A 12493-nucleotide genomic window follows, 5' to 3' on the forward strand; every position below is an offset into this window, starting at 1 on the left:
TCACGGCAGATATTTCCAATCTAGAGACTGAGGTGAAGGTGAGGCATTCATTTTTCTTTCTCCTCCACTTCGTATCAACATCTCTTTGCTTTTCACAGCAAACTTCTTCTTACATGCCCCTGTACATGGAATGTTTTTAATTCTCGGGAATGTCCTATGCGTGAGTTTAGGGCTAAGCACGTGGAATTGTAACTTTTCCTGCTATTTTAATTGCACCGTCATCATCTAGATGAGGAGTCACATGATGTGCAGTAGACAGTGGTTTTATACACAACTTGTTTTTACTCCTATTTCTGTGCTCTGAGTGTGCTGACAAAGCTTTTTTTTTTTTTAATATATATATATCATTATCCACTATGAATGTTAATAATTTTACAGTTAACATCAGTGGAGGTGATATGGATGCCTTCATCCTCTGTAAAAAGGCCTTTGTTTGACAAGTGCTTCACCAGTGAATTGCATATAATGAAACAGAAACCTATCAGGCCACAACTTAAACACCAGCCCCTCCTGACCAGGAAGAGGAGAAAAGAAAAGAAAACCTGAAGCATCCTGATTGGCTGCAGTGCTTTTGTTGCAGAGGAATCAATATCCTTGTTCCCATGTTGACTATTCTACATGTTAAATTTAGTTTAGAATTATCTGGATAGATATAAAAATATCATACAGAGCATCCCAGCTATTGGCAAAACTCATGAATATTTTTTGAAAAGTGCTCACTGGCTCACAGGGAAACCTAATTTCGAATGACAAGCTGCTCCCTGCTGATTGGCTGGAGGATTTGCTCCAGGTAAAGCGAGCAGTCCTCTCATTGGCTTATGGAAGGGACAGCTTAAGCTGTGATTGGCTGATAAGGAAGAGGGGCGGGAGATATAACACATGAGGTCCGAATCTCAGTCAGTCAACAGTGTAAGAGCTGGTGGGGTGGTCGATCAGTCAGGTAGGTGTTTGCAAATTTAAAAAAAAAAAAAAAAGGGTGCGGATGGTGTTGAGGAGAGGCGGCCATTTTATATGCTGACCTCGTCTATCCGGCGATCTCTGTTGCTGTGGTAACGAGTTTCTGGCCGTCCCAGATGGTCTTGAACTGCTCGGGAACAGGAAGCTCCGTCTAAGACGGTGAAGAAGACAGAGACGGGTCATGTTCATCATGTAATCAGAAATGTCACAGGCTGTTGTCATGACTTTAACATACAAGTTACTTAAGAGCTTATTCAGACATATAACCAACATTTTTACAAACCGATCGCCAACGTAGCTACAAAGACTATCAACAGAGCACAACGCGAATCCTGCGATCACTTTTTCCCTCCTGAGAGGACACTCACAAATTCTCCGTCTTTGTTGGGTACCAGGATGTTCATCTCTGAGCTCTTGGCGCTGATTATCTCGCATTTCAGGGAGTCTTTGCTCAGGTAAACATGGCAACCATCCGTCTTGTTGATGGAGATGGTGGGGACCTTACCCATGACCTGGGAATATAAAAAAATTAAAAATAAAGGCAACAAACCTCCCCGTTAATACATCCGCTGGCTGCTGAATGACAACAAAAAGTTGGATTTTTATTATGTTTTATCTGCTGGAAAACACATTTCTCTGCATTCTGAACTGATTAACAGCTCCAAGATTTCCATGAGCTCTGTCAACAGTGGAGCTGCTCTGTGGCCAAAAACTGAGCAGCTTGCAGTTGTCGGTGTGTTACTACTATGAATATAAAGCAGGGCGCTCATGAAAAATACATTAAGGACAGAAGAAATCACTGGGTGATATCATGAAATGCAACAAAGCGAGCGGACAGGATCCAGGTAACACTGCCTCTTGCACACACCTGGACCTTGACATCCTTGCAGTTGATGACCTCTACGATGCCGACAACGTCATCGAACACCAGGCCCATTTTCTTACAATTGTCTAACAGAGAGAAACAAACACATTAAGACGACAGAGGCATGTACAGTTTGTCATGTAACTGGCACCCTGTTTTTATAAACTATAAATACAATAAATACAAACCCCCGACCACACAGAGCAGCTACAAAAATGTGATGATTCTCAGGCAAGTTCTGCTCGTGTCTGTGTGCTCAGATGTCACTAAGTTATAACGACAAGAGGAAGGATGAAGTTTGATGCAACAATCAGGCCTTAAGTGTTTTAAACTACTCTAATTGCCTTCATGAGCGATTATAGAGCGAAGATAGTGCTATGGGCCTGACAACACAATAACTAACTTCCTGTTGTTTTGAAAACACTAACATGCATCTCTTCCTTTCACCTCACTCAGTATCTTTGGTGTTGTTCTTACCTATAGTGATGGAGTTGATTTTGCCTTTGACCTGCAGGGTGCTCTTGTTACATTTGAAAGCATAAACCACTTGCTTCAGCTCAGTTTCGCTGATCACCAGGTCCTGCACTCCCTCGTGGTTCTCCTACAGGGGGTGTGGGGGGGGGGGGGGGCGTGTAAACATGAAATTAAAGAATTCAAGCAAGTCTACACTTTTGATATGGCCCCGTCCTCGTCTGCTCCTCATCTTTCCTTTCACAGGGATAACTTACATCCAACTTAGGATAAACTCACTTCTAGCTTAAGAATTGGATTGGCTGTGACTTCTCATTGAACTCTGTAGAGTCCAACCACTTACCACTTTCCACTTCTTCCCCTCCAACTCCAACACTGGGGGCAGAGTACGGGTCGGGGTGGCGGACGCAGCCGGTCGGGGGCTGGCGGATGAGAAGGGTTTGGGTCCAGTACGCACTGGTGCGGCCTGACCCCTCAGGCCAGGGTTCTTGTGGGTCTTCTGGTCATCACTCACATGCTTCAGGCCTGGAGAGGTCAAGGAAAGAGGGAATCACATTGTAAGTCTAAAGGGACAAAAACAAACCAACAGGAAGTGGTCTTTCTTTTCTGGATTATCAGTAAATTAGCATAATAGACACAGTCCCCTTGCAGTTTAACGATAACATTTCAGCCACCCACCCTTTGTGATGTCGGATCCCTTGTTGATGGAGGCGAACAAAGCGTTACGATTATCAGCACCAGAGCTGACGTCGCCACCAGAGGGTCCGCTCAGGTCCATGGGGGGAGGAGGAGGTCCTGGGGGAGGTGGGGGAGGACATCCACCAGCCAGAGCACTGGGAGGAGCTGCAGCGGCTGAAGCGATGGGACCCTGAAGGTGGACAGAGTGAGACATGTTGTCACTGAAACATCTAATGTCACAGTCCATGACAAAGAAAAGCATGAAACACTCACATTGGAGAAGCTGGAACCAACAAATGTTTGCAGTTTTAAAAACAAGCAAAGAAAAACTTTCATCAAAATAGCTGCAGATTAATTTTCAGTCGATCAACTAATCAGTTGATTGACTAATTATTACAACTCTTGTTTTAGACTATTTACATTTGGTTTGAACATTTGATAGCATGTTACAGCACTTTTTTTGTTTGGAAATATCAGGGAACAAAAATAAAGCTGGCTTTCATTTAGCTTGAAGTCACTTTCCATGTATATTCACAGTCTGAACTTGTCAGTGTGGAACTAATTTCCTGTTATGCACAGGAATTGCTCTCTTTTTTTTCCAGAATTGATTCCATTTCAGATAATTTCCTAATGTTTTATCCCTATTTGTAAACTTGGATATTGTAGATTCTTGTCTTAAATGGCTTGTTCCTGACCAGACTTTACATGTGATTAATCATGTGATCACTTTAGAGCTGCTCTTAGATGTTATTCTTCCTTCACTATAAGCTGGAGTAGGCTGCTTTATAAATGTATCTTATTCTTGACTGAAGTTTGCTCTTTAGAAGATTTCTAAGAGTAATTCTCACGGTCTTGCTCCAGGTCAGCCCGGTGGTGTGGTGCTGTTTGATGTAGTTTTGCAGCTCGGTCCAGATGGAGATGTAGGCCTTCACCCAGTCCACGTGTGTCTTGTCCCTGTTGGGGAAGGAAGCAGTTGTTGTCTCCTGATCAAAATGTGTGTTTCTCTAAAAATATTCTCTGTTAGAATATCTAACATTTTCTTAACCAAATTAACTACTAAGCCACAATTTCATACTGAATGAACGTACTGATTTGATCCCGTGCCTTGTATTTGGATACAGGATTACAGTTTTGCATTGAACTCTGCTGAGAGCTCACTGACAAGATTTGAATACAAGTTGGGTTTTTGTGCATCTGCTCAGCATAAACGGGCTGATTTGAGTCTGAGTAACCTTCTACCTTCTAACTTGACTGTAACACCAGTCTGCTCATAAACAGAGAAGCTTTGATTTAAGCTCCAAATACGGGAAGTCTACCACTAGCGTGCGTCAGCGTGTTGTGTGGCAGTGCTGACTCAGTAAAACTGTGGGATACTTCAGCTTAAAAAGAGCCTCGAGGAAACAAAGGATGGAAGACAGATGGGTCCTGCAAATTGCTTGGCTGCATTTGAAAGTTCCTGTGACCCTTTTATTTATCAAGATGTTTCAAAACTTAAAAAACCAAAATGACGCAGCTTCAAAAAATAGGAACAAATTGCAAAAGGAGCCCCTCTGGACACTTATTGCGTTATGTCTCAGATTAGCGTGTGGACAGTTTTACTGCTGGGGACAACGAGGAAACGGAAGATTCACTTACTTCTCCTTGTATTCCTTCAGCACGCGGTTGGTGTAGAACATGGCGGCATCCTGCATCTCTTTAACGTAGGGGCATGGTTTAGGAGCCTGGGACACAGAAATCACAAGGTTTTAAACATGAATGCATTCCTGTCTAAACTGAGGTTAAAGGAACAGTTCCACATTTTGGGAAATACAATAATTGATGCCACTTTCATATCTGCACAGTAAATATGTATCTACACGCAGCGGCTAGTTAGCTTAGTTTCGGATAGATACTGGAATTAAGGGGTAACAGTTAGCTTGAAACAGTCCAAAAGTTTGGACAGAGCCCAGCAAAGCCATTTGCCTTTGTTTCCAAATGCTGAGCTCAGCTTATTACATCCTTGGCTGTAGCTTCATATGGAGTGCTATCAATCTCCTCATCTAACCCATGGAAACAAGGGAAATAAGTGTATGTCTCGAAATGTCAATGTTTTCCATTAACTATGTGCTACAGCAGCAAATGACTGGTGAGAGTGATAAATTCAGTTCACAAGTTTGGGATGAGATCTTTGAGATTCAGGAGTGGGCGCACAAAGAATGAGTCCATTATGTGTGTTTGAAAAACTGATGTATTATTCATAAGAGTCAAAACAACAACAAACAAAGGGTTAATCATCTAAACAGTAACAGCGACAGTGCAGCTCTGTTGTTGGCGTCCATGTGTCAGCCAAGAAACTGTCGCTCACCAGACACTGATGACAGAATCAAAGAGGGGCTTGTTTCCTGCCATTATACTCTCATCTATCCACCCACACACACACACACACACACATACAAACAAAGCACAAACACACACACACACACACACACTCACTGTAACATACAAACTACATTACTAAAAAGTTTCCTTTCCTGCCCATTAACCGCCGCCATCCCCAGCCTCACCATGGCGACCCATCCGAGGGCCGGCACGCTCTCGCTGACGGCAGAGAGGTGGTTGAAGTGCGGCGAGGTGCGGTTCTGCTCGCGGAACGCCTGCACCTGCTGGATCGCTTTGGACACCGGCTGCAGGAGAGTCGTCAAAACTGCCTGAATGGGGAAAGAGACGACACATGTTTTCACGTATCAAAGACGTTTCATACATTGAGTTTTAGATTTTTTTAGATTCAGAAAATGACAAACCATTATTTACCATTAAAAGCATCTTGTGTAATGAAATATTTAAGAGAGAAGAGTAAAAAGAAACGTCTAATATTTGGCAAATGACTCGGCATAACTAAAATGTTTTCAGAAACTTTAAATGATGACTTCGTATTGTGTTGATATCAGTGGGTAAAATCTAACAATCAAAACCTACAGTGTTTGTATCGACAGCAGGACTCGTGTTAACGCTCGTATCAACTATAAGTGCAGCTTTAATGGTCAACACATACAGGGCGTCAGCAGATTTTCAAATGTGATAAATGACATGAAGTGACAGCCGGTGGTGAAGAGAGAGAAGGCTGCAGGGATGTGAGACAGGAAGCAAACTTAATGAATAATGCAGCTTGTTGAATGCAATTAATAACTGTGATTTTTTGTTTTATTTGAAGCTGAGACATTAACTGACTGAGCAAATACATGTGTTCAACTCACATCAGAGGGCTTCTGGGAGGATGAGGCCTTTATGAGGAGTTGTCTCTGACTAGCGAATGCGCTCTTCATCATTTCTGCCTAGAAGGACAAAAGAGTTAAAAACAAAAGGTGGAAAACAAAACATCATCTCAGTCTTTCTGAATGCTTTTAACTGTTCTTTTAAATTACATACTAATCTTTTTTTCTGAAAGCATTTTCCATCCTTTTAAACTTTCCTCAAGCAAGTTCGAGAAATTTTTGAAATTTTTACACAGTAACCTTAAAAAAACAAAAGCTCTAAAAATAAATAAATAAATAAATAAATAAAAAAGCTGCTGCAAAACTGTGACTGAGACTTACATGCTTCAGGACATCGCCCCCTATCTTCTGGCTGAGGGAGATGTACTGGGCCAAAGGACCGTTGACGACCTCGTCAAAGGCCTCGACGTACGCTGATACAGCTGTCAAGGTTAAAAAAAAAAAAACAAGGATACAAATGCATTTAAACATTTTTAAAATAAAACCCAATACACAGGAAAATAAGATAAGTGACTCAGGCACGAGCCACTTCACATTCACAGCAGACGATCGCTAAGCAAATGAAAACATTTAATTTTTTAAAATCCTGGCATGTCAACACAGCAGGTGGATGGTTTAACAAGCATCACTGCATCCTCACATGTTTTACAGTCAACAGCAATGAAAGCTGTCATCAAAAGCAAATTATTTATGTGCAGCCTTGGCAGTGATCACGTTTAACTGCTAGAAGAGGAAGGACAGTCTAAGATTTTCTTTCCAAAAAAAACAAAAAACAAAAAACAGCAAATGGAAAGGTTTACTGACAGATAGGAAGTCGGGAGCTTTATGTGTCGGGGAACTTGTTCTCTGTTTGTTTGTTTGAGGAGAAGCGGATCTTAACACATGTGACTGCACTGATGTGAGGATTACATGAAACATGTTTATCTGGTTTCTAGACCGTACTTTAAGTGGACGAGGACGTGTCACTCTGAGACACTATCACCAGACATCTTATTCGTGCACTGTATAGGGTCATTGTTCCATAGTAGTGATACTTGATGATTACCTCCCCCAGAAGAACCTTCAGCGCTGCCTCCAGGGCCCGACATGGACTCCAGACGGCCCACCGCCACCTCCAGCCGCTGCACCAGACTCGCCAACTCTGCCATACCTGTCAGATGGAGAAGAGGATTAATGCAGGTGAAAACAGGAAGAGCAGACAGCAAGCCAGTCAAAACCTACAGCCAATCAAGCACCTGTACCTCGTTGACCTCTGATTTCCAAAAGCTCTTAACTGATGCAACAGACTACAAACAATTAACAGATGTAACTGATGTCTGAGCCATCGACTATTTTATTCAGCACATTTTACACAAGGTTAACTTCAATTGTTCTGAAAACTTAAATACAGAATACGTCAGTTATTTCACACTACAGCTCAGTTGCTGAACAGTCTCAACAAACTATAAGAAAATATGCCAATATTTTAAGATTCTGTGATAGGATCCACAGCCAGACACAAAAAGCTTTTTTCTTTTTTCCCCCCAGTTTTTAATACTTGTACTGGTGTTTGTGTCTTTGTCAGGTGTTTTTAATTATCAAGCCACAGTGGTACTTTCTGTTCTAGCCTTCTAATTGGGGGACTGAATTACTCCTGGGACACGACATGAAGGCAATCGCTGCAATTAAAAATTTGCGACTTGGCTAAGATAACAACAGCAGTGCTCTGAATCCTGGGCACATTTGCAGGCTTGAATTAATATGTGTAACTGCCAGCAATCAGATGTAAACATCTGTCTTTGCCACAGTAAGGCCCACGTTCAGGGTTTGTATGTTGAAGTTGATTCAGATAATTATTCTCACTCCTCGAAGCCCATCAAAATAGTTGCCAATTAATTTTCATCCTTAGCCAGCCCTGTGAGGAAAGTCACTGAATTTCACCTTTAGAGTGCCTGAGTAACAGGAAAAAAAGGAAGAAGAATGGGATTGTTGGTAAGCAGGCCAGAACTTGCTGAGTAAAGGTATGTGGATCGTTACCAACAGCTGCTGACTCTGTGAGGAGTGCAGACCTGCCCTGTTATCCCAGATATGCTGTGTTTCACAACAAGGCAATTTCTAAACCAAACTCAAGAAGAAGCTGCACAGCAACAACACTAAAGATGGGGGGGGGGGGCACACCTGGTTAAGTAAGTACCATGTATCAGGGCTGAGCCCCTCTCTCTGTCTGCCTTTCCTGTCTCTCTCCACTGTGACTAATAAAGTAGAAATGCCAAAAAAGTCCTTAAAAAAAACCATGGTAATGGAGCCAGTATGCAAACTGACACTCCTAACCTGCCCATTAAAGTACATGATTAACTAACTTCAGTTCAAGTCTAGCATAATCTTACACCTGAAGCACTCGTGGATACACACACACACACCTAATGAGAAAGGCTAACATTATATAAGACGGCCGTAACCTGACACTCCCTTCATCCGAGTGGCTGAGAGTGTCTCCAGTCTCAGGTGCTTACACCTGGATGACGATGAATGGAGCCACACGGACCACTCTCCCTAATGAGTCCACCAGATAAACCTGCTGCCGCCGTCTCACTTTCACTACAGAGGCACTGAACTGACTGAGAGCGCTTAACTAATTTTTGGCTGTGATAGTTGAAGCTACAGGCTAATCAGTACGCACTTTCCCGGAGATAAAAACGCTAGGTTACAAACTAATTTGGATACTATGGTGAAGAGCTGGGTATCAAACAGCAACACGTTTTATATGAATGTGTCAACAACAGAGTCGACTGACTGACAACAAATTAATTGGCAAATATTTTGACAACGGATGGTTTATCATTTTCCTTTTTCAAGCAAAAATACCAAGGATTTCCCAGTTCCAGCCTCTCAACTGTGAAGGATTTGATGCTTTCCTCTGTTTTTTTTTTTTTTTTATTCTGGACTATGGGTCGGATAAAAAAAAAACAAAAACATATGACTGGCAGGTGACGTTTTGTGCCAGTGCTAAATCTTTAAATGAGTTGCTAAAATTGTATCACGCTATCATATGACTCAGACTTACCCTGAGGTCCATGTTAATGATATTGTTGTAGGCAGTATAATAGTGCTTTAAAGCAGGGTGAGGTAGGTTATGTATTATATCAGCCCTGAAGCTGTTAAATGAAATCATATCAATAGGCTTGAGTATCAGCAGCACTAAATGACTAAAACTCTAAAATGTTTTCTGAAGCTACCCCAAGGGCTGATGACTTGTCACCTTACAAAAGACAAAACGTCCAACTTCTCTGACGGACGTAAGAAGTACTATTCTTACAGCACATATAGCAGCTCCATTTCAAAACGCCTCCACTTCCCTTTTTTCAACCCCACTCATTCAGATAGAGCTGTAAATTCATTTCTCCATTTCAAAGCTTGCAGATAAATTAGCACAGCAGGACACACACACACACACACACCCTGGCTGCCCTTGACCTATATGCCCACATGTTCACGGCAACTGCAACATTTACACTACACCTGCAGATACCAGAGTTCATCTGTTCCACTTCCTGGTCTCAGCTAAGAAATGACTCACCAGCACTGCAGGAAGGGAGTGGCCCATAAAGGTGCAAGTGGGAGCAATAGACACCAAAAAACTCACAGTATTGTTTTTTTCTGGTTCAGATCCCTAAGTGAGACACACCTGAGTGTCCTGGATGCCCTATGCTATATCAGTTTAAATGCTTGAACATGCTAGATGCTAGAACAGATACTTTTCGTTAAAGTCCTCTAAAGTAAAGAGGCCACATATGTTCAAGCCAAGTGCTGACCACCGGGGAAACTCCACTGTCAAGGAAGAAGAAACAACTTTCCAGAGACGTGAGGGCATTTATAGCCATGACTCAAGACAGGAAATTGTGCCTGCCATAATATTTTCCTTAGATTTACGCACTATAAAAGGCAAGATGGGTAAAAGTTGGGCTTAACCACAGCTTCAGAGGTGCAGGAAGTCCACTGCAGCCTTTTTAAACTGGAACTTAGGAGACTGGGTTATACGTGCATAAGCTTGGACCCTTATGGTTAAAAAGGACAAGGCTGGTGATAATGCATGTGAGATCCAAATCCACACCTGAAAATCGTGCCTAGCAAATGGACTATTTCCTTCTGTGTAACACTGGTGAAAAACTGCAGCATTCAGATGTTTCAGGAAATTACTGAGCCTCTTTTTAATGATGAAATTACATATTATTGACTTGTTTTCTGACACAAACAGAACACAGCCTGGTTTTCTTTGGCTATTTGACTGGTGCTAAGACAAAAACAGCAAACAGACTACATTAACTTGGGTCTTGGGGTATAACTGTTGGCTGCAGTCTTAGACATCTGTAATGGAATAATACTACCTCTCCCTAAGTTTTCTCTGTGTTAATTACTCGACAGATGAATTTGAGATTAATCAAATTCTTGCAGACAGAAATTGAACAGAGTGAGTCTTGGGCCTCTGGGTAGCTGCCCATCTTGCCCGGTTGGTAACCCAGCCTTTGCCTTTGGTCTATTGAAAGATGTATTTTAAATGAATTACATCTTCTCCCTTTACTCTATAGCTCTTGCTGCTCTCCAACATGTGAAACACCGCTGAATGCACTCACAGACCTACTTTTGTGGACATATGGCATAAATATTCTGCATAAAGCATCATCAGCATGCAGGGGCAGTGAAGAAGGTTAGGCCTGTGTGAGGGTTTGTGCCTCTCTGCCTTGGGGGGGTTGGGGGTGCAGACGTTCAGACATAAAAGAGGGAGAGTCCAGCTCGGCTCAGTGAACGTGTAGCCGTTTCTATCTATTTGCACTGAATAAAACAAAACACATCCTTTCTTCTTTGTCGCAGAGGCAGAAGTAGGCCAAAGCAATGGCGGTGAGCTTTAACCTTGCTCACAGTCCTACTTCGGTGGGCTCAAGGCTCCGAACAAATCAAGTTCAAGCCGCTGATGTTAATGCGATCACTGGGGTTTCAATCAGACGGCCAGGGATGATAGATAGCACGGCTACAGCTAGCTAGCAGAGCCGGTGGTTGGTGTCGTGGGGAACTCTGTATCCCCGGCAAATTTAGTCTCCCCTAGCCCAAAAACTGTTTACCACTAGTCCGGCATCGAAGAGATATGAGCAGATGATACCTTTTAAGGCCGGGTTTCTGAAAACCAAAGTGGGTTTGCCCGAACAGCATAACAGCGGTTTAATCGATGAGGAGACAAATCTGCGGGGTGTACAAGATATGTCATAACACCATCGGCGACAGAAAGGGAGCTAGCTAACAGTCCCGACCAACGGTTTCCGACTGAGATAGCAGTAGTTGTACGTGTTGTTAGCCTAATATGTGTCTGTTATCCTTCCCCTCCCTGTTGTTGAGTGTCTACTGTCTGTTTCGGCATTTCCTGGATTTTTTTTTCCTCTCACACACCCCTCCCTATGTTAGCTAATGTTGCACTAATGTGCAGAAAACAAGAAGTTGTCAAATTTCAGCGAGTCAGCGTCTCGTCTCTTATAAAGAAGAAGAAGTCGGGAATCAAATCAAGGTTTAAAACATTTTAAATAGGCCCGTGTCGCTCAGCGGCCAAGCTTAGATTTTGCATGCTAACAGCGACGGCTAACCGGGGCGTGCTAGCATCACACCGATTTCAATAAATGATTTCTGCTAAGAGGAAGCGGCGACGCATTGTTGCCGCTTTAGCTTTTTTTTTTTTTTTTTACGCTAAAGCAAAACCGTTTAACTGGCTACAAGCCGCACAGCGTAGAAGCTCCATGCCGCTTACCTGCTAAACTGGTCAAGCAGTGATTTGGTCCTTTATGTCGCCGTGTATCCGAGGTTGGGGGGGGAGCAGGGTGCAGGTTTGCAGAGCAAGACTGAGCTTCGTCTTTTTTCTTCCTGTGTGTCGGCGAGTTTACCCAGCCGTCACCGCGCTGTGTTTCCGCCCTTGTTCGCGCAACTAATTCCTTTCCCATATAAGGAGTGTGAGAGGCAGAGGGCAATAAAAAAAAAAAACACGAAAAAGAAAAGAAAAAAGAGAAAGAGGTGAAACAACTTCTTTCCTTCCTCTCATAGCATATCTGACGGCGATGCAGATGAGAGTTGTCACCATTGCATTTATATCTCCTGAAAATAACACACAGGGCTCAGTGCCTCCAAAATGACTAATACATCCGTTTGCAGACATGTTCAGTTTGCATAAATGGTCTCACTGTTGCATGTTTCTCTTGTGGACATGTTTGCTGATCTGCCCTGGCCCCTGATGTGAGCCTGAGTTTTTTGGTTT

At 42.7% G+C, this 12493-nt stretch overlaps 1 protein-coding gene across 1 annotated transcript; it reads right to left on the bottom strand.

The window, feature by feature from the left end:
* Positions 1 to 275: 275 nt before the first annotated feature.
* cap1 (CAP, adenylate cyclase-associated protein 1 (yeast)) lies at positions 276 to 12118 on the bottom strand. The gene is made up of 13 exons (XM_041052909.1): positions 11993 to 12118; positions 7268 to 7372; positions 6544 to 6644; positions 6205 to 6282; positions 5515 to 5658; positions 4607 to 4692; positions 3820 to 3925; positions 2972 to 3161; positions 2637 to 2818; positions 2300 to 2423; positions 1826 to 1908; positions 1326 to 1469; positions 276 to 1108 (listed from the first exon to the last, which is right to left on the bottom strand). The coding sequence occupies exons 2-13, from the start codon at positions 7368 to 7370 to the stop codon at positions 1025 to 1027; spliced, it is 1425 nt and encodes a 474-aa protein (XP_040908843.1). The 5' UTR covers positions 7371 to 7372; positions 11993 to 12118; the 3' UTR covers positions 276 to 1024.
* Positions 12119 to 12493: the final 375 nt, after the last annotated feature.

Source organism: Toxotes jaculatrix, chromosome 13, assembly GCF_017976425.1.
Source record: "Toxotes jaculatrix isolate fToxJac2 chromosome 13, fToxJac2.pri, whole genome shotgun sequence".
In the NCBI taxonomy this organism is placed as follows: domain Eukaryota; kingdom Metazoa; phylum Chordata; class Actinopteri; family Toxotidae; genus Toxotes; species Toxotes jaculatrix.